A 23,279-nucleotide genomic window follows, 5' to 3' on the forward strand; every position below is an offset into this window, starting at 1 on the left:
GACCAAATGGGAAAATCTAGACCTGTAAAAAGCTTACTATTCTGTTGAGGGGCCTATGAACCAGGAACTTAACTGTTAACAGTTCCAATGGACCTGCACGGTGGCTATTCTGGGCAGCTTCCCACTGAATGTGAGTGAGTGTGGGAATGTGAGGAGGGGTACAGCTAAAAATGTGCATGTGACTTGGGAAACAAGTTTTTAACCATAGTTATGGTAATAATGAGAAAAACACACATACAAAAGAACCAATAGATAATAAGCAAGGACATCATTCGCATCAAATTAATAATTCTATCCATCCAAAGTTCCTAAAATCTAGTAAACAATACACTATCAAAACAGTTCAGAAATTACAGATACGTTATGAGATAAAAAGTTTTAATTATCACGGATTCTTTAAAATATATTCCTAATAAATTGTTATTATCTACATGCATGTACAAGTGTGTAGTAGGGTCTGGAGCTCGTGTTTGTTGGAGTAGCAGATGCAGAACACTAATCTGGTGGGACCCCCATAATCTGCCAGGTTTATGTGTGTGTGTGTGTGTGTGTGTGTGTGTGTGTGTGTGTGTGTGTGTGTGTGTGTGTGTGTGTGTGTTCTGGTCACCAGACAAGCCCCTGCAGTGAGCGCTGCTTTGCTCTCCATTTATCCCTTAAACCACACCCAAACACTGTGAGCGGCTGCTTCTGCCATAACTGCACTTTGAGTCAGAAAGTTAAATACCCCAACACTCATGTGTACACAAACACATGCACAGACACACACAGACACACAGACACACACACCAGATCTGATCCTATTAGCGATTACATCATTGACACACTGGCTCTCACGTGTGGCACACTTCACTCGCAAAGCAACATAAGAAGGACAATGTGTCAGTTCGCTGAAACTTTCTTCTTATGAAAAGACAACTTGTTGATTTTCTCAGTGACATGCATGTTGTACGACAGTGTCTAATCTGTCTCTCACACACTGAAGGAGTCATGTCAAATAGAGAAATGCTGATAGTAACAGGGACGATTCTATCTGGCCCCATGACACATATGAAAGGAAAACGTTAACGTGGAAAGCTTGAAACATTCTCCATGTTCCATCGCATTCTACGATTTTGTACACATCAACTGTGACTTATTGGTTCGATCCCATGTAATCAAAACAGAGCTAAACTCTAAGCACTTATTTTCCTCATCTAAACTGATGTAGAGGAAGTGTGAGAAGCCCGCCCCCAATTTGCAGCAGCGTGACAACCCTGGAGGACTGGACTCTCACCAAAATGCATTTACAAACAGAAAGAAAATAAACTTATCTCAATATCACTTTACTTATCTCAAATAGTTCTTAAAAAGGCCTTTTACAAGGAATAAAACTAAATTCTATAATTAAATAAATACTCCTTCATCATGCCTGTCTGGCTCCAGTGTCTTACCTCCACCTCACAGGTGAAGTCGGTCCCGTCCAGTAGGGTCACATGACACACCACCAATTTCATCTTGGTCTTCCTCACAAGGCGAAGAGGAGACTGGAAAATGGAAGTCTGGCCTTCTTCTGCTCCTCCCTCCCCTTCACCTTGAACCTCGTCTTCCTGCTCCTTCTTATCCTCCTCTGCTCCTTCTGCCTCTGTTGTCTCCTTGGTCTCTTCGGGACTTTTCTCAGCACTCTCTTCCACCTTCTCTTCCTTGGCAGGCTGACAGAGTTTGAGGTGCAAGGAAAAAAAGGGGGTAAAAAATAATGTCAAACCTCAGAAGATCACAGGGTCTCCCACTGTGGCCGTTACATAAAAACTTCCAATATTCTTTAAAAAAGTCATAATTTGTTCACTAGCATGAAGGAAATCATCTAAAATCTCCAAAGTAAGAAAGAGAAAACACTGTTTTCTCTATCACTCTCTGTAATTCCCCTTCTAGTCTGCATTTGGTCTTAGGAACTACAGGCGTTTCTTTTGGCCTGATTAGTGAAATGTTGATGTCACTGGGTGGGCCTGGGTGGCTTAATGTGATCGCTGGATGGAACAGTTTATGTGTGTGCATGTGTATGAGGGAGAATGGCTTTGTGTGTGCGTGTGTTTCTCTCTCTCTTTCTCTCTTGGCTGAGCAGCAGTTTTAAACAGACCAGTGTGTCCTGCTGTGGAATGTCAGTGTATCTTTACACTGCTTGAGTGTTGTGAAAAATGGTATCCTAGTATCTACCTGACAACAGTTCATCCCTTTGTTTCTTATTTAATCTAAAAATGAGGAACTTTATAAAGTCTGTATCCAAAACAACGTGTGTTGGACTGACGTGGGAGGAAATTTGTTTAAGCAAAGTACTTTACACCTGCTTATGGCTGGGGGACCAGTTTGGTGGTGGTTTCACCACTGTGACACGCCATGCAATCCTCAAAGTATTGTATCCAACTGAATTTTGATGCAAATCCAATATGGAAAATTATGATGTTACAGTCTAGTCACACTTGACTCGGGATGGTCCAATCATTCTTTACACATTAATGCACAGTAGCAGTACAGTTACAGGCAATCAAAACTAATGCAGCATATGTTCACTGGTAGTGATGCTCCTCTTTTCACTCAATTGATTATCTTAAAGGAATAGCTCAACATTTTGGGAGACATCCTTGTTCTTTTTTTTGCCGATGTTTAAATGAGAAGATCAATAATGCTGCTGTGTATGCCAGACTATTCCTTGGCTGTGAGCAGTAACTCCCCATCTCAGCAGGTTGCCTGGCCAGCTCGCGGTGATCACAAGATGCCAGACCTGGCCAAGAAATAGTTCAGCACACAACTCTGCAAAAACACTACAGCTTGTTTTTATACTTTGGTTTTTATATGAATTAAACAAAGATATGTGGTGTATTTGGTGAGAGTGGTATTGATCTTCTTATCTCTCAGCAAAAAAGCAGATACATGTATTTCCCAAAATGTTGAACTATTGCTTTAAGGGTTGGGTGTTTTTCTATTGTGTGCCTAATTGGGTCCCCAACCCCTGGACCACATACTGGTACCAGACAAAACATCTGCTACCAGGCCGCAAGTAAACCATGTAATTCAGAAAAATGTACTTTCTGTTTGGTTTTGTTTTTATTTCTGCACTCTCTTGCTCCTTCACTGTCATTTTCTGACTCCGCCAAGGTTAATGTGCGTGTTGGGAGGATAAACAGAGATATCAGCCTGACAGACTGCAAGCAAACTAATGGGACACCACCTGTCTACGTTATCTCCCAGTGTGTGAACTAATGGGGTGTGGAGAGCAGTTACATGTGACAAGTACCTCAGTGTCTGCGCTGGCGTTGGAATGAGATTCTGCCTCTTTTTCCTGCACTTGCTCTGACTTGACTGCCTCCTTCTCTTCCACTTCCTCTGCGTGACCGTTCACTTCTGGGGCAGGGCCCTCCTCTTCCTGTGCCACCGGGCTAACGGCTTCCTCTGTGGGTGGGAACTCCTTGGTTGGAGAGGTCTTCATGGATCAGAAAAAAAAAAGACATTAAAAGTCTAACCTATATTCATTAATTAATTCCCAGTTATGATATAAAAATAAACATTATAATATAATCATTTAAGCAGGGTTTTCTATTCAGCCATTACAATATAATAACAGTGTGGATTTTTACTGTACCTGGCTTTGAGACTTCTGCTTCTTAAGCCATGTTGGCAGGTATCGAGATATTCCTTTTCCGTCTTTCCCCTCTTTCTCCTTCTCCTTTTCTTTCTCCTTCTCCTCTCCCTCTGCGTTCGCTACTTCCTGGGTTTCTTCTGTTACCTTCTCTGATTGGTCCGGCTGAGCAGCTGACTCTTCTGCTTTCTCCTTCACCTCTGTCTCAGAGCCTGCTTCTGTTGTCATGGTGACAGGTCAACCTGCAGAGAAAGGAGAGTGATGGAGGAACATTAGATTAGATTTTAAAAAGTATCACACATTGACAACATTAATCCAAACCATTTTTACGATGAATGTTGTATATATATATATATATATACACACATTTTATTTAGGTTTATTTAATTGGATCACCATCGTTGAGCTTATTCCAAAACACTGAAAATGATATTCTGCTATATCCATAACTTTAATAAGAATGCAAATTTGTTGTGGCTGTTAATATATGACAGAGAGCTGGAAAAGGATTGCCCCACAGATTTTGGCACCAACATAAATTTTTCATGGCATGGCATGCAACTCCAGATTTTAGTCTGGAGTATCTTTTATGAATAAGCCATGTGGTCCCATAGTTTCTAGTTTTGAGTGCAATCAATGTTTTCTTCACAATATGAGATGAACCAAATGGTAAACAAAAAAAAATCTGGATATCAATAACTATAAACCTATGAGGTGCCTCATCATGAAAGCAATAAAAAAAAACCAAAATTAAATATATTAAGCTAAAATATATTTGTTGATCTCGGTCCTTTACCTCGCAGCCGTTAGCACATGAGCTCATAGCTGTTTGAAACATTAGCTTTTGGGTTGGTCTGTCCCTTTTACCCAAGTACACAAAAGAGAAAACAGTGTAAGATGTCATTATGTCACATGGTGAGCTTCATCTGGGACAACAGCTCAACAGCTGGTTACACGCACATTTGTGCACACACATAGACACACAGCGTAAGAAGGCGAACTTGTCAATTCTTAATATCTGAGTCATTGGTTTTACCCTGCAGCTGTGGTCAACACACACACACACACACACACACACACACACACACACACACACACACACACTTCAACCCAAATATCTTTGGCAGCACTGTCCGCACACACCCAATCAAAGCAACAGACATAGTAATTCAGCATGACACTAATTTGCTGATTACATTAGACGACCATTGGTCTTGAGGGCAAGGTGGGGTCAGGATCTGCATTGTTACCGACTACGGGTGTCTACCTGTTTTGGTGTGTGTGTGTGTGTGTGTGTGTGTGTGTGTGTGTGTGTGTGTGTGTGTGTGTGTGTGTGTGTGTGTGTGTGTGTGTGTATGATTCATACACTATTAAGTCATTGTCATCCACTGGCCTTTCAACTGTTGTACTCAATGTTTCTAACTGTGTTTTTCTCCATCACCCACACTATGTCTCTCTGACCTTCTCTGTCCGATTCTATTATTTGTTATGTCGTCTACATTTTACTTTCTGACCATCTTACCAGTAATCTGACTCTCTCTTTTCTGCCCTGTCACCTTCAATAAGAGACGACATACGCGCACGCACACACACGCACACACACACACACACGCACGCACACATCCACAGTGCAGCAGTGGTGTGCTGGGAGGGGGGTGGGGGTAAAAATAGAACAGGTCTCCTTACGCATGATAGGCTAATGAGGTAGGGAGGGGAGGAGGAGAGATGGCTAGAGAGAGGTGTGTGTCTTAGTGTGTGCAAATGTCAGAGAGGCAATACATGCACTTGTGTAAGAGAAGACAAAAGACAAATACCACTGACTTATCTCATACAAAGAGGGAATCCTGGTGACATTACACCACAATATTACAAGAACAGAGCTATTGTTATTCCAAATCTTCTTTTTGTCCATGAAAACACCAAAACCACCAATGTATTTTGTCTGTGTCTTAACAATTCCTGACTTATGGCTTGTATCTAAACTGGGAATCAAACTGTTGTTCCAACATGGGGGAAAAGCTATTTCCTTAAAAATAACAAGGTCAATGCATGGATGCAAATGGTCAGTGTCATTTAAAGGAGGCGTGACAGGTGAAGCTGGGTTTAGTTAGTAATCAACATACAGTATATTCGCAGTCAGGTCTCCGATGAATTCATCCACACTGAACCACTATGGCACTGACCAAAGTGTAGCTGTGTAACGAGCAGGCAAGATGACATTGTTACATAGGGTTTTAAATTTGGTCCAGATGAATTTTAAATCAACATATTTTGTCCCTGTGTGTGAAGCTTTAGATTGAGCCATCTATACAGCTCTGTTACTACCTACTAACTGCAGATCCCACTCTTCTGAGACACTGTGTTTCTCAATAGACTAGCTAGCTGTGTGTGTGTGTGTGTGTGTGTGTGTGTGTGTGTGTGTGTGTGTGTGTGTGTGTGTGTGTGTGTGTGTGTGTGTTGGCATCACTGGGTAGCTTTTTGCAAGATGTTCGTCACGGCCACTTTGGCCTGCTTTACACTGGCCCCTTCTCTCTACAACTGTTTAACACCGAGAACCTTGTTCTACCTCTCTCACAACTATCTAACTCTCCCTCTTTCTCTCTCTCTTTCTCCATCTCTTTCTATCTATCTCTGCTACTCTCCAACCCAGGGTGCCTCTTTTGCTTTTTCACTAAATCTCTGCACTCATCTCTCTCCTCTCTCAATCCCTTTCTTCCGGGCCCCCTTTCAATCCCCTCCAATCGCCCACTCGCATTATCTCCCCCTGAAGCCCCTCCTCTTTCCCTCTTCTTCCCACAGTCCATATAAACAATAGCAGTGGCATTATTATAGCCTCTCTTCATATATACTCATATGTATACACTGAACAGTTTATGGCAGGAAAACCATCTGTATAGCATCTCATATACAGTAAGTCAGTGTTAGGAAACTGGCAGTCATCACACTCAAGTATTCCTGTATGTGACTTAGCTAGAACTGCGACAGCAGTTTCATGTGACTGGGGTCAAACATGGGTTAAACGCCAGACATAGTCATAAACTCACCTCCTGTATGAAAAGAGTTGAACTAATATCAGATGTTATGTGTTTTGTTGCTCCATTAAGTGTCAAGAATTTGTCTAGAGGAAAGTCCTGTACTACTCCAGTGTTATGTTTTATCCGACTATTCCGTAGTCAATTAGTAGCGATCAAGTAACCCCGTCTTCCAAGTAAGCAAGAGAGAAAAGCCTGCAGACACACAGATAGTCTTGCCAGTTGAATTAGATGAGGTATTTGTATCACTAATACTAACTTAGCTCATTTCCTCATCTTATCACTATCTATATATTTACATATCTACAAGCAATTGCCACTGAAAGCAGCTTTATCAACATTTATTTTAGCTCTAATCTTATTTCTTATTTTTTAATCTTAATTCCTTGAGCCAACTCATCTATTTAATATAGTCTGCTTTCAGTGAGTGGATGTTGCACAAGACTGTCACACCAATAGATAAATACCAAAGATGAAAAATGTACCTTTTACAGCACTTAATGAGCTTTATTAGACCTTTAAAGCTTTACTGAACTAACATTTACTGCTGTACTCCACAAGACAGCAGCTCTCAAGCAATTACATGTTACACCTGGCCTTTTTTATTTAAAATGAATGGTTGAATGAATGAATGAACCGATGAATACAACTAATGGCCTTACCTATTGTTGTTTCTGTTGCTCCTCCCCTGTAACTCCTTTCCTTTTGCCACTTCCCTTCACTTCTCCTCACCTCCTTTTTTCTTTCTGTTTGTTCTCACTTTCTTTTTGCTCTTCTTTCTCCACCTTTCTTAACTTCTGTCTATAGCTTTCTGGTTGTGTTCCTTTCCTTCACTTTTGCTTCCCACCTCCTAGCAAACGCCTGTCCTACAAACTGTCATTGCCATTTTCTCTCCTCCTCCATCCTCTCCCGTCTCCCTCAGAGCTCTGCTTCCCCTGGGACAATTGCTCACAGAAACAAGGGCAGAAAACGAGAGAGAACAGAGAGGGGTTGGGGGAGCGGAGAATGCCGAAGAAGTGTGTGTGAGAGCGAAGAGCGAGGCGAGAGAGATGGAGAGGTGGAAGATGAAGGAGAGAGATAGAGACCCCACCCACTGCGCATGCCTACTGTGCCAGATACCTAATGGATATGTACATAGCACAGAAATGGAAATAACACTTTCTCAGCTGTTCTTTTCATGTCCATTCATTTTTCACTACATCCAAAGGAAGCTAGTGTGGGAATCGCTCCTCTTTCAACTTCTTACTTTCAATCAGTCCACAATCTTAACTTCATTCCCTCAGAATATTTATCAGAAACAGTTCTTTCTCTCCAACACACTTCATCTATCTTAAACAATCACTTCTAACTGAAACATAAGTCTTATTTTCCTGTTCTCAATCCCTCAGAGAATCTTCATAATGCTAAGCTATTACATCATTACTACATGTTCTTGGCCTGCAAAACTTAACAACTCAATTTTACATCCTCCAAGGAAGAAAAAATAAATAAGAAGTTACATAGATTACATCTCGGACAAGAGGTGCGTTTCCATCCGGCTGTTTTTATGCACATTTTCAATTTGTGAAAAAAATAAAACACTTGGATGGAAAATTTAAAAATATATATATTTTTTACACAGTTGGAAGAGGTGGAAAAGTTGGTGTATCAATAAAAGGTGAATGCATCTAAGTGAAAGCAGATTCAGCAAATGAATGAAGGCATACAGAAATCACTTGGCTTAAATGTCACTCTTTTGTCACGCTTTTCGCTCCAGGAGAAGAAAAATGGCGGCAGATGAAAACATTATGCATGTGTGCACCGATGAGGAGACTGCAATGTTCAGTGATTTAATACCCGCATAAAAAAAAAAAACATCTTTTTTTTTTTTTTTTTAAATCATGGCAAAAAATCCCTGTGGCAGAAATAATTCTGACACTTATATAGACTTTTACTGACTAGATTCCCCATATGAGAACATATCCTCTTTGGCACAATTAGTGTTTGCTGTTTCTACCCCTCACACTATCACAAACACCATACTGCAGCTGCATGAATCAAGCAAACACACACGACGGCTCCTCCGCTTACAACTTTACTGCTGCCTGACTGGGCTTTAGGGTTCATCGTCATAGCAACAACAACTTCATGACCTGGACTGTTGCCAAGAGATAAAATTTTATGAGAGACAGACACAGTATTGAGTACAGAAGGAAGAAAAAGACAGAACAGAAAGAGATAAGTTGCTGGCTTCAATGTTTTCACATTTGTGAGGATATGACAACTTTCAGTCTTATAAAAAAAACATATTAATACCCATCCATCTCACTCTATGGGGAGTGGGGGGTAGGGAGGGGAGGAACTGGTTTCCATGGCAATGACATTCATGGACTACAACAATAAATCCCAATGGAGACAAGAGATTACCACAGCAAAAATACAGATTAGTGGATGGGCGTAGAAGTGACAATAGAGATTATGACCGTGCCTAAACCCATTTCAAACCACATCAGATTTACAGCAGATATTGCATGGTGGACCTACAGGAACTGCAACAGCTACTTTTCACTCTCTCCTCTCATCACTGATGCACCACACCCAACAGAAAAGGATGCTTGGATTACAGCAGATATCTCTGCATGTGTCTAAGTACCAATTCTACAACTTTAATGTCGTTTTTAGTAAACCCAGCAATCGTGTTAGCTGCAGCTACCTTGACAAATTAACATGACATTAGGTCCACATTGTGACAAGATACGTCTGTATCACTGTGCATTTGATGCTCCAAATCAAGAGAGGGGAACAACTATAAGCACTCCATCACTCAAGCCCACTTCACAAGTACCAGAGGGGCCAATTCTTTTCACAAAGCTAGGGGGTCAGAGAATAGCAAAAACACCCTGCCTTTCTGATTGGCTTGGCTGCATTTTCAAACACTGTTTTGATAAAAAATGTAGGGCAGTGATGATTCAGAGGTGTGGATCCAGGTTAACCATCCTGTGTGTGTAAGTAGTAACAGGTGTTATTATGTCAAAACATTACAATCATATTTAGTGTGTGCACACGTGTGCATGGATGGTGGGCAGTGTGGACACAGTGTATTAGCTCACAAAACCAGAATACACCATGTCACACACATTCCCACATAATACCACCTACATTGAAGATACAGTATACTGTAATGATATCATATCCCAATCCCTTCCAACACACACACACACACACAATCGCACGGACACACACACACAAACAGGATGAGTATAGCTTTCATTTCAATTTGGCAAAACTAATGCTGAATGAATATGGATGTACTACTGAAGTCCCAGTAGTGATCATAATATCTGCCACTACAAAGTTAGATCACATTTGTTTTTCAGTATTAAGCTCCACATCACACACTTTTAGACAACTACCCACTTACAATTTAGACCCTAAGCACATGAGAAAGGATGTAAGAGAGAGCTGAACAGAATTGTTCGCTTACAATTTTAATTTTGACGTGATGATGGTGCTTAATGAAACATAAATGGATCACCAAAGCAATTACAATACATCTTTAGTAGGACATGTGTGTCCAACAATTCAAGGAAATCCAACCAACAGTTGATTCCACACAAATTTCAACCTAAAAGTCAGGACGTCACAGAAGGAGGATTCATCACCTGGGAACCTTAAATATTGGTAAATTATTTCACGGCAATCCATGAAATGGTTGCTGAAATTTTTCAATCGGGACTAAGGTGATGGACCAACCAACCAATAGACCAGCAGACCAGCATTGCCATCCCTAGATCCACATAACTAACATGACTTAAAATACAGCATATAACAATAATGCAGTTTTGAACCAACAACAGCAGTGCCTCAGAGGTGTGGTTTACCTATCAAACTTTCTTGAAATATATGCATAACTACCACCTCATCCCCAAAGCTGGATATCATTCAATTACTGTTTGTTCGTGTCATTCCAAGGTTCACATGTTCATAATGTGCATTAAGAAACACTTTCACTATTTCAATTGAGCTACAGAGGTTGTTTCTGACAGCTGGTGTACACTGAGTGCAATGGGTTCCAATAAAAGCATTGGAAATCGATTGGCCTTCACACAGCTGAGACTAATGAATTAAAAACCCAATCCTGCAGATCACACTGGGACATCCCAAATGTCTGATTCACTGATGCAACAAGCTAACAGCTTTACAAACTATTCCACCAACAGTCCAACAGCTGACAGTTTCTGAGCCCCAGTGTGGTTTTGAAATAACCAAAACCACACAGAGTGGAGAATCCTAATCTGTGCTGTTCTCTTGTACAAACTGTCCATCTGTCACGCAATGAGCATCCATACACACACAGATATGAGCACACAAATATAAACGGATACTAAAACATATGTAAACACGTGCTCAGAGAATCACTGATTAATACACTAGAAATGGGTTTATGTTTTCAATCACACATAGATGTGTACACACACACACACACACGCACACGCACACACATACACACACACAGCTGGTGTGAAAATTCTGAACATGCCCGTCCCTTTACACTGCACTCTGACCCTCAAACTGAGGATTACACAAAGGATAATCCCTGTGTATGTTTGTGTGTCTGTCTGCCTGTCTATCCATTCATCCCTTCATCTTACTCTCCGCCTCTGCCTCTACTCCCATCTACACCTGGCATCAACCTTTTGCTTGCCTGAAACAACACAAACGCTCCCCTTGTGTCTCTTTGCTGCCTTTGGTTTGAGCTTAGCAAATGAAAGGTCATCTTATAAGTGATGTTTAGATGACCAACGCTATGTCATTATTTCTGTTACTGTGTTATTAGTGTCAGCTCAAAAGCGTTATTGTCTGCATTCCTACTGTTACTCAACATTAGGATCCTCCATTCACTTCTATGCTCCTCATCTTAACTTCTATTAAGAACTATAAAACACTACTAGAATACTGCAAGGCATAATTCAAATCTTTTACCACTAATGTGCTGATAATGTATGGATGCTATGTGGTACTATTATATTATTATATTATACCATATATAGAAATCTGCAAATAATATTATCAATAATATTAATAATTAATAACTGGTTAATCTGTTACTTTTTATTGGATTTGGTCACTTACTAAAGATTAGAAAACTGTAAAAATTCATATAACAATCTCTGAGAGCTCAAAATGATTTCTTGGAATTACTTGATTTGTTTAAACCACACTTCAACACTCAAATCTATTCAATTTACAATGTCATAAAACAGATAAAAGCAGCAAATCTGTATTTTTGACAAACTGGAACCTGCAGATTTCTTGCTATTGTGCTAGTATTTTTGGCATTTAGTCCATTTCTTTTAAACCAAAGTACTGTCAATAATCCACTTGTTTTTCTCTTAAATAACTTATTTTTTACCTTTAATTTCAGTTTACCTTATTGGCATGTAAAACACACACATCAGGGTTATAATGTATTTCCTTTTATCCATGAACAATGTTGAATACAAAACAAACTTGATGCAAGAAAATAATTATATTAAGCGTTAAAATGAAGTAAAATATATTTTATGTACCCTATCTCCTAGTTATAAGTCTCACTCTCTCCCTCTCTCTTTCCCTCTTTGTGTGTGTGTGCGTGTGTGTGAGAATAATGGGTCAGCTCATAACTACTATTGTTAACTGCTAAACTCCCCTATTCAGCGATTAAAGCAGTCAGGCGCAAGTGCCCTGTCTGTGTGAACGTGAGTGTGTGTGAGACAAAGAGTGAAAGTATGGGTGGGTCACACGAGTGCACATGAGGAGAGGAGATACAGTTTACCATGTGTGTGAGACGGACTGACAAAACAGAAAAAAGGAAGACAAAAAAAGCAGGCATTAGCTGGGAGGAAGAGAAAGAGTGTGTGTGTGAAAGGAAAAGAAAGACAGCTCAACCGCACAGCTCAACATAGTCTCTCTCTCTTCTAGCAGTGGGTGTGGTGTTACTATGGCAACATACATCCCATAGAGGGTGGTAGCAACAGGTGCCTTGGCAAAACAGATGACTTCATGGGCATTAGGGCTCATTTTTACAGCTGCCTTGTGTGGCAACTTGATGCAGGAGAGAAAGAAAATCTGGATCATCAAATATTGATTAGAACAGACTGAAAGCTTTGCTGTTAGCAAACTGTCAAAACATTGTGTTTCTCACTCTTGGCAGCTGATTCAATACAGAAGTCATTCAAAAGTATTTCTCTCAATCTATTCTGATTGACCACAAAATACAGTCGTGGGACTGTAAGGTACTCTAGCAAACCACCAACTCGCAGCCGCCTGCCATTAATTTCCTAACTACTAACCTTAACCCCTAACTCTAAAATTAGGCATTCCCCTTGTGAACACTATAAGATGTCCTCATTTTTAGAACATCATCCTGTTTTCTCAATTACTGTGAGGACCTGTTGCCTCTAAAGTCCAGACATGTACTCACACATCGTCATGTGAAAAATGCTGCAGTAACCAGCTCTTTTTTCAATGACATGACCACAAGGATTTACTTAGGCGTCTAGTATCAGTTAATCCCAGACCAGTGACCTCTGACCTCTAACCAGGAAACAGGAAGTGTGCCCTCCTCCCGTTTCCTCCTGGTTAATCTCCCATCTCTGTATCTTTATCTTCAATTGTCATTTTTAGACACACATATGACTCTGTATGTGTGTCTCCCTCATTAGAAACCTATCAATATAAAAACAGGAAATGACTACATTAAAAACAGCTTTTCTGTCTGGCGCTGAACAGTTTTTTTCTCTGACTAATTATAAGGAAAACTTACACAAGTGTTTCTCACACATGTTATATTTTGGCAGGCCAACCAAATTTAAATCAAATTTATAGACAGCGTATTTTATAATCCCCATGAGAAATTGCAGAATTGCGAAAACTGACAGAATCCACTCTATTGTATATACCTCACAGTTTCACAGTTAGACGAAAAAGGACAAAAATGACTGCTGTGCAGCTCTCCAGTCAACAGTGATGGCACAAAAATGATAATTAGTTAGTGTCCAAAATCTAAATTTACAGCTCACTACTGAATATCTATTGGGAGGGGGTGACTTCAGACACTGTACTAGCTAACTTTGTTAACTTTGTCAATGGACTAAAACCATTTTGTGATGCCCTAGAAAATAGGAAATATGGGGACAAAAAGTGGAAATGCACGTGGCAAAACGTTGCCTGGGCAATTAGATACAGGCTAAATGTGTATCAAGACCGAGACTAAAACAAATGAAGTTTTAATTCATTTTATCAAATGACTGGTGTTAAGGGAAAAGAAATAAAATATATCTTTCTACACTCCACCATAAGTAGTCTGTCTGAATCTCCCCCTCTCTCTCTCTCACACACACACACACACAGTTCACTGGGTTCTTTACACACGTTCCAAAATGTTTTACAAACTTCAGAGCCTCTCAAAAGCAACTAATGAGAGCAAGTTAGCAAGTCTACTCTCCCTCTCAACCTTCTTGCCCCAGACACTCCTCTCACTTCCTTTCCCTCCCCCTCCCCTGTGATTCCTCTCTTCTCTTATTTACGAGCCTTTCTGACTTTTTTTGACAGACTGATTGAATGAATGAACAAATTAATGAATAGTCACCACATAATAAATGAATTATTTGTTCAATGAATGAGAGAATAAATGAATCACTAATGAAAAAAGAAATCAATCAGTCTTTGTTGATTATTTAACAATCAACATGGTATCTTAAAAACTCCCAATGGAAAAAACAAATTATGTATATCCTGTACTCAATCCATGTTATCCTACTCTATCAACTTTAATATGTTAAAGCTTTCCAATTTTAAAGCTTTTTATGAATCCTTAATGATTGTGAAGAAAACAAAAACAAGACTGCAAGACTGAAAAACACAGCAAATATACATTTTTTATCTAGAAACCTAACTGGAATTATAGCCAAAAAAACCTTAAGATGTAAACATGACAGATTACACCTTTAAAACGTAGGCATCACTTCATTAAGACTTTGCTAAAGATATTTAGCACAATGTATTAGAAATTGGCTTTCAAAGCTACTTCTATTAGTATATAATTGTTTCATTATTGATTTTTTTTTTTTTTTTTTTTTTTTAAATTTTTTTTTTTTTTTAATCAATTCTTCTGCTGATATAAACCTCTGTGCCAACATTTCCTCGTGTTGCTCACTAAGATGCGGCCTTTAAAAGATGAAGGCGCTGCCCTGTCCTGCCATGCTCTGTTCTGCCTCTCTCTGTGAGAATGTGACCCTATGCTGATTAATCTGTTTTTAACTATGTTTGGCCCCCTGCCAAAGCCACAGGCCCACGTTCTCTCCCTCTGTTTTTTATTCTATCGTTTCTTTCAGAGCTGGACACTTGCTGGGGAAGGCAGTTTGCCCTCTCTGATTTAAAATGTTACCCCTCAATACAAGGATTTTCTGGTCTCCTCTAATAGATTCTCTCTATTAACACAAAATATTCATGTTCAAACTATTGTATTTGACTCCTTTAAGCATATACACAATTTAAAAAAAAAAAAGCGTGAATTCTTACTGATGAATACTACAATAACCATTTTTCACCACTCTTTTCTCATTTACATTTTTTGGCATTTAGCTGACTCCCTCCATCACACATGTCCTTAACATCTCTATCCCTCTTTCACTCTCCTCCCCTCTTTCCCCCACTGTCTCTGTGGCAGTAATAAGCTGAGCATTGCACTACAGTTTCCATTCATCCATGCCTCTCTGATCTTCTCTGTGGGTATCCGAACCCTGCGGTGCCCGCCGGCCAAGCTGCCCTGAAAGCTAGAGGCTATTACTCCCCGGTCACGGCTCACTGCTACACTGTAGAATATGTCCACCTTAGTAATTGTTGTGACAGTCCCAATGTCGCTACAATAGAGGAGATGAAAGCCTTGAATTGTGCTTTGTGGTTATAGTAGCAACCACCTTTACAGACTGGAACAGAGCAGACAAAATGTCTTGAACTACATTTGTGACTTTGTGCTTTGGAGGATTGAATTTTTTTCTGTACATGCTACTTTTCTAAAAACATAGTCACCTCAAACTGATGTGAGACAGTCGGACTATCTGTGTGTGGTTGAGCTGATGTGACGTGTTTTGCTCCTGTTGATCGCACGGGGTCAGGATGAAAATACACACACACACACACACACACACACACATAGGGATGTTCCCATAGCCTTTCCGAATGGTTAAGCAATATCTCTCACTCTCTCTGTCGCTCTCACTCAGTCTCTCTTTCACTCTTACTCACTTCCTCTCCATTTGTTTCTGCCTTCCCTCCCTTTCTCCTTTGGTCACTCCATCACCCACTTTCTCCACTTTCCCATTTTCTTATTTTTTGCCTCCCTGTGTCTCCCCAACTCACCCTTCAACCCCTCACATGGTGAGGGTGAGAAAAAAGAACAAATGAGGAAGTGTGTGAGTGTGTATGTGTCTTTGTAGTGATTTCCTTAAACTAATGCAGGAGTGACAACATACCAGACACTGTTTGCAAGTGATAAAATATTAAGAAATCTTACTGCCTCCCTTAGACAAAGAGCCAAATTAGTCCTCCTATCACAGTAAGATGGTTACAAAAAAGAAATTCTTGATCAACAATGCACCTGTTTTACCCCTATTACTGTCATCTTCTTTTGGTTGTTTCTCCCCATTTTATGCTGCTTCCTTTTAATTTTAATTTACAGTGCTCTGATACCCAAGTTTAAGATACAGTTTAGACTGGTGACTACTGAAAACAAATTAAAAAGCATAATTTCATAAGATTCACAAATCCCAAATGACTGGAAATGACAACGGCAATATAGAGAAGAAAAACCAAATCATGCTCTCATTCTAGCTAAGCCAGAGTTAGTTCCAGCTACCTTTAATGAGCAGATTCTCCCACCAGAACAACCAATTAAGGCTTCTCATTAGTGGGTTGACAGAGCCGCTACTGTTCTACACATCCTGGGAGTCTGAGAATGAACATGGCGCTGATGATTATAGATAAACTATACACACAGAGAGGGGCCTGACAGGAAGAACACACCAGAGTGACACAGAGTACGTGCTCACTGCCGACTTCCATCTTTCCAAACCAAGAACCCTTTCTGCTAAAAAAAATTATATTGAGCCAAAGATGTTCCAATGCATATTGTATTCTATGTGGCTATATATATATATATATATATATATATGTATGTGTGTGTGTGTGCCCGTCATAAAAGCTGTAACCTATAGTGAAGTGGATTTTCTTGTAGTGCACCTACATGTGATGCTGTACCAAGTAACCTGAAAACCTGTAACACAATACAATAAAATACAATAGCCTGCAGAAGAGAATGCCTTTGTGAGGTGTATAATGTTCAATTGCTGATGAGACCGTGTAAGGAGAAGTGTGAAATCAACTCTAGCAATTGTTGGGTGCACAATCGGTGCTGTTGTTGTATTGATTTTTTATTTTAACTATTTATTATCTTACTTTGGCCTCCTCTTGTCTTAGATTGTACTGGTATTTATGTTACCCTGCCTATTTTTGTTCACTTTAAAGCAAGATTCAAGCTCTTTATTTTTCAGCAGTTTCTTACTCTGTACTTTTGTCTCCATGGTCAAACTGAACAATGACGAAATGTTTGATTGTGGAAATGTAGTTTAGGTTGGGAGGACTGGCATTAATGTAGCTCGCTGGCTGGGCGGCTGGCTAGATCATGATTCTTTTATATAATTTGCTCACTTCCACGGGGTTTCCACCTCGGCTCTTGAAGAGGTTTAGGTCATAGCATCACCAGTGGGATTAGCTTTATGCACAAAGTTCACAATCCAATCCTTTATAACCAACATTACAATGGAAAGCAACTATCATGACAAAAAGATTGTAGTAGTATATGTGGGATGTTAAGCATGCTCTGGTATTTTAGAAGTTATTCAGGAAGAAATCTGACTCTGTTATTGCTTTGTAAATTACATATGATCATTCACAAAACAAACACTCGATGCAACTGTTACAATGACAGAAAACGTATTGTCTAGTTCTCACACAGTTCTCTAGTTCTCTGTACACCACCACTGTCCATGACTTTGTCTCTGCCCTCATGTCCTCCATTTCTACCTAACCTACCTTCCCTTTCCTCAGAGGAGAAAAGACAAGAAGGCCAAAGGCACCAAAGGTGAGTTGTGCTGATTAAGGTGATGAGTAGCTGGCCACACAGACACGTAGTTATAGGTAGATTTAAGGGTGATTGTTAGTAGCATAAGTGCATGGCTAGGTGCCCTTATATTAGTCTGTCTGTGTCTGTGTCAGGCTCAGTCACACACCAAACACGGAATTGCAAAAGACGCCTATCATATCATCGATAGTTATTGATAAAACCAGGTGATTCCTCTAAAAGAGCCAGATATAACATAAACTGCTTGAAGATTATCCGACTGTGGCACCACACAGATATTGATTTAATGCATTGGAATTAAATTAGTAATGTAATCAATATGTTTGCCAACTGCCACTGACTTTTTACACGTCAGCACAATCTCAGCTCAGTCCAGTCTGTTAGTTTGTTGGCCTGCCTTCCTATCTGTCTGAGAACTACTAGAGCCCTTGCCTTCTGTCAAAGTAAGACTTCAGTGAGTTTTCTGGGAAACACACATGTGAAGTACTGTTTGCACATCATGTCAGCAGACAAATAGTAGCAAGAGTATGATGAAAAAGTAAGATATTTTAACAGAAATGGGGGCGCAGTCGAGGGGAAACCATCAAAATGAAACAAAATTTACTTCTGAGTTTAAAATCCATTTTTAAACTTTGAAATCAATCCTTTACTGCAGAAATGTGCCATGGTCATATCAAAGTAAGTAAAGTTGCTTTTAAAGTAAAAAGAGGTCAAATATTTTATGATTACAGCCTGAAAATTGATTGAAGAAATTGCTTCCTGTTATCTGCTTCATATCTTTATGAATTGAAGACCATCTTTTCTGGATGGTCATTTCCTATCCCATGTTTTATTTTACCACCACATCACCAGACGAAACCCACCCTTTAAAATCAGCAAACAAACGTTAAACTAAGGCGGCTGCATTTCCCAAACATCTTTGTAAACCACTTTCCAACATGAAACCATATGAAGCGAGTATCACTCCTCTGAAAACAGGAAAACAACGTGTTCTCTGGGTTTGTTACTGCTGTCCGAAGCTCTGCCCCGGACACAAAAGTAACATCGCTACACAACAACAGATAAAACTGCACAAAATTAAATGTTGTCGGTGTTCCAAACAGCTCGAGGCTTTCTAGCTACTTCTTATTTACTTCAGCAGCTACATGAATTGCCCTGCAAAAACGGAGGCGGATGTTTGAATAGTGTGTTTTAAACGTAACGACTACGTTAGCATGGTCATAAGAACCAACCGCCAGCGGTAAACTCACCGTCAACGTAACGGTAGGATTCACCTACACCAGGAAATACAACCACTACCAGTAACGTAGCGGGGTCTATTCATTTAGAAAATGACTTTTAAAACACGTGAGTTACGCCTGCTTTACCTTTAGCTAACTGTTGCCACGAAACATTTGATGCTAACCACACGAATCACAGCCGAGCTAGAAGCAGCGGGACATGAAAGTAGTTAAGGTGATGGTAAGAGGGATAATGTGGGAGAAGATAGGCGCCATGAAGCGCCTTACATCGAAGGTATGATTGCAACCCAGAGTAACGGATTTCAGAGGGAAGCATGGGGTTTGCTTGACTGTTTCAAAAGAACTGCTCCTAATCATTGTGGTTGTTAGTACAGGTTGAGCACCTATATATCTACTGCAGCAAAATCGATGTATATCAAACGCAAAATCCCAAAAGCGTTGAACCAGCGGCAGTCGCTGGTGTATAAATCACGTGATTTAAAAGGGGGTAAAATTAAACGTTACCTGTTGCGATTTCCAACGATGCGTACCGGGAACTTCTCCAAACGTGGCCTCTCGCTCTGTTCTCCTCCAAAAAATAACGTACGCCCCACTATCTCAGCCTCCAAAAATCTCCACTACAGTCCACTCCACACCGACAATCTGGCCAGGGCTCAGAGCAGACTTGTCCGTCATCCCCAAGACCCGCCCCATACAGTGAAAAACATCTTTTGGCTGCTTTTCATTGGCTCAGTGGGATTACTGTATTAGATATTGAGATGTGATTGGCCCCCCTCGCTGTCCATTCGCGTTGGAGGGACGTTCGATGCAGATGTGGCAGCGGTAGTGCGGCGAGGTGGCTCCCTCTAGAGTTCGAACAGGGTCACTGCAATATGTTGATGTTGTATTCATTTATTTCTACATTTTTCTGTTCAGATTTTTGCGGACCACTCCTGCAGCCACCATTGGAATAGGAATTTGGGTAAGTTCAAGTTAAGCTTTATAATTTAAAGTTACATGCTCCTTTTCTACTTAGAAGTTGATTCATCACACCTGTTTTTTGTTAGACTTTTTTTGTTGTTTTTTTGCTCTAGCTTTTTTGTTTTTTGCAACCATACTTTAAGTAAGTAATCAATAGACATTTTATATTGTTGTTCGGTAATTGTAGAAAATTACAACTGATGCTTGGAATTCACACCTAAAATCTGTGATGATGATGGACACATTAACCGATTATGTGATTAGATTACTTCTTCCACAATCATTTATTGTTTCTCTTCTCAACCCATTCTTACTCTCACACACAGACATACACACACAAAGGACAGACTGGTCGTTGCATTACATAAGGCATGGCTACTGCCATTGTGGGCACACAAAACCACACACACACACACACACACACACACACACAAAAACATACACGCACACACCTCTTACATGCCCACACCCAGATTACAGAAGCTCAGCTAATTGGCTTATAGTGTGAGGCAGCATGGAGATGTACAAAAGAGGAGGAGTAAACAACCATATAATGGCAACACTAATGTTTAGTAGAGTAGTACAAAAATAATAGAAGAAATTTTAATGAGTGAAATACAAATATTAAAATATTTTGTGACATTAATTGACAACATGCACGACAATCCATCATCACGTTTTGCAGCTTGATGTGGATTCAAAGTCATAAATATAGTAACTACGTGTGTTTCAGTGTACTCACCATAAGCAGAGCAGCATGGATTCAGCAGAGCAGCAGACCACAGCAGGCGAGAGGAGCGTGCACACACAAACACAGACGGATGGAGGGGTATGAGCACAGAAAATCAGACATTGCTTTAACCTCAGGCCTTACTTCACATCACATCAACATGTTTATTTTATGAGCTGCGTCTGCTACAGCAGCATCCCTCAGTTAGATCTAGTTGAAAATCAAGGTGGAGTAATAAGGAATTATAATATCATTTCATCATTTACATCATATACATAAAATTTGAGTTATCTGCTTTTTACTGCTTTTATCATCCATGCACTATGATGCAGATACAGAATTTATCCAGTCTGCTTATCAGTGAAGGGGCACAGCTGATTCCTGTTCAAACCTGACTCCTGAGCATCCAGGACAGTCATGAGAAAAAGACAACACATAGCAGATCTCTTCTCTGGTGTGACAGAAAGCAGTCATGTTTTAATCTAATTCTATTGACATATTATCCACATGTTAGCAGAGTGAAAGGAAACACACCCACGCTGGGACATTTAATCACACAAATAATACATGGCTAAATGCATTAAAGTCACCTCCCTCTGTGCCCGAAGTCCTGTCTCGAAGTCAGCCTGACTGTCATCAGTCTCAGTGTGGATCATAATAACAACAATACAGGGTGTTTAAGAGAGGCTATCACTTCATTAAAGCTGACATAAAAAACATCCTAGGACTATCTGATCACCATTTTTAAAATCAAAAGTCAGAAGAGAGAAAGTTTACATGTGTGATCATGAAAATGTAAAACCTGCTCCATAAATGGCAACTGGCAGGCTGTTTTCATTTTATTTTTTTTTACTTCATTACTGCAGAGTATTGTTACTATCTCTTTGACAGTGAGTGTGCCATGAAAGTTTTGCTTGGTTCTATGATGGATAATTTTTCCATCCATTCACCAGATTGAATGAGATCACTGTTAAAAAGATCACAATGAAGACAAAACTAATGCAAACATAGGGCTCTGCTATTAGTTGCTCCTCCATGATTTTCTAGATCTCTAATAACAAACAAAAGAAGTCAGAAAAATGTACCTGATCATCAAAGGTCCCATATTGCGGAAATAGTCCCACACTGAGATTAAGACAGTCGTAATTCTTGACTCTACATCTAATCAGCCTGACCTGATCTCTCTCTCTCTCTCTCTCTCCTTGCTCTCTCTCTCTTCCCTGCTATGTCTGTCCACCTCCTCGCCTCCTGTTTTGCCTTACTTAAACCACTATGTGCACTATATATTAACTAGCCCACTGAGCAGTTCTCACTTTGCCCCTATGCTGCTGACTGCCTTGGCTCTACAGTGGAGCTGATCAACCAGGCTACCACTGTCCTGCTGTAAACCAACAGACTGTGCTCCTGTCGATAAGCTAACAGGCCTGGCTATCAGAAACACAGTGTCCCACAGCCAAGGAGCTGCAGTAAGCTAGCTTGTCGGTTTCCCATGCAGGCATGAGATCAAGCCAGTACAGATTCTCTGGAGGATTAGCGGCGAGTCCTTCTGAAGGGAATTACCCTGACACAGCCATCTGGACAGCAAAATATTGCCCACCAGACCAACTATCGTCCAGCCAACTCTGTGCCCTGATCTGAAGAACAGTTAGCTATTGCCCAGCCATCCCTCAACCCTGAGCTGAGGAACCAAAATCATTCAACCCTATGAAAACAGTAAATTATGGCCCCAGCAACAGTGTACCTTGATTCAAAGGAAAGCAAACTATCACTTAAACTATCAATTCAGCAGGTACGCAGTAGAAGAATGCTTAAATTAAGTGGCTTAAATTGATTGCAGCTAAAAAGTGATTTCTAGTTGAAATTGGCGACATGTAGCACTCTATCAAAGATTGTGAATAGGTTAAAAGATCATGTTTGGAATATGGACAGAATTTGCAATCAGTCTGAGGGTTATGATACAAGATCTTCAAGGTTGTGGTCTAGTATTCAAATATTATTAGACTTTTTGTTCCATACAGTTAGGATACCAAAATTGATGATGCCTTCTTCCTTTTTTCCTTGCTTTTACAGTGTGTTTGTGCAAGCCACAGTGCCATTTAGCTTGCTCATCATTAAGCTTTGTGCCACCAGTTGAAGTGTTCCATTAAAAGTCAGTCAGACTTCATTAAAGTGCAATTAGACAATGCACGCTCTACATAAACGCTATCACATCCTCACTGCCCATTAGCCACTCCACTTGGTGGAAGCCTGTTGTAATACATTATTGTTTGATAAACCATGTGCATGGAAGAAGGAAGAAATTATTTTAAGATTTATAGTTTAAATCCTAAAAAATATTTTCCAGTATTATATATTCCAGTATTAATGTTGTAAAGGTGTGACAGGTGTGTCTTCTAATACTTTGCAAACAACTGCTAGGCGTATTCCAAAACCCTGTGCAATAAAAAACAACACTGCCAACCTATATTTGAGGACAGCTCTGTGTAATTCACATGACAAAATAAACACATATTACGCAGAAGCAATACCACCAATACCAGAATGC

The 23,279-nt window shown here is 40.0% G+C and overlaps 1 protein-coding gene across 3 annotated transcripts in view; it reads right to left on the minus strand.

The window, feature by feature from the left end:
- epb41l2 (erythrocyte membrane protein band 4.1 like 2) overlaps nt 1–19,645 on the minus strand; it is a 48,455-nt gene extending 28,810 nt beyond the window's left edge. For all 3 annotated transcript variants that reach the window (XM_022764460.1, XM_022764452.1, XM_022764445.1), the window contains exons 1-4: nt 19,549–19,645; nt 3,614–3,852; nt 3,269–3,454; nt 1,431–1,688 (exon numbers count right to left, since the gene is read on the minus strand). In XM_022764460.1, coding sequence (XP_022620181.1) covers nt 1,431–1,688; nt 3,269–3,454; nt 3,614–3,838 — 669 coding nt within the window. In that variant the 5' untranslated portion in view covers nt 3,839–3,852; nt 19,549–19,645. The remainder of the gene's footprint in view (nt 1–1,430; nt 1,689–3,268; nt 3,455–3,613; nt 3,853–19,548) is intronic.
- Nucleotides 19,646–23,279: the final 3,634 nt, after the last annotated feature.

Source organism: Seriola dumerili, unplaced genomic scaffold (genome assembly GCF_002260705.1).
Source record: "Seriola dumerili isolate Sdu_G_001 unplaced genomic scaffold, Sdu_1.0 BDQW01000025.1, whole genome shotgun sequence".
NCBI lineage: Eukaryota > Metazoa > Chordata > Actinopteri > Carangiformes > Carangidae > Seriola > Seriola dumerili.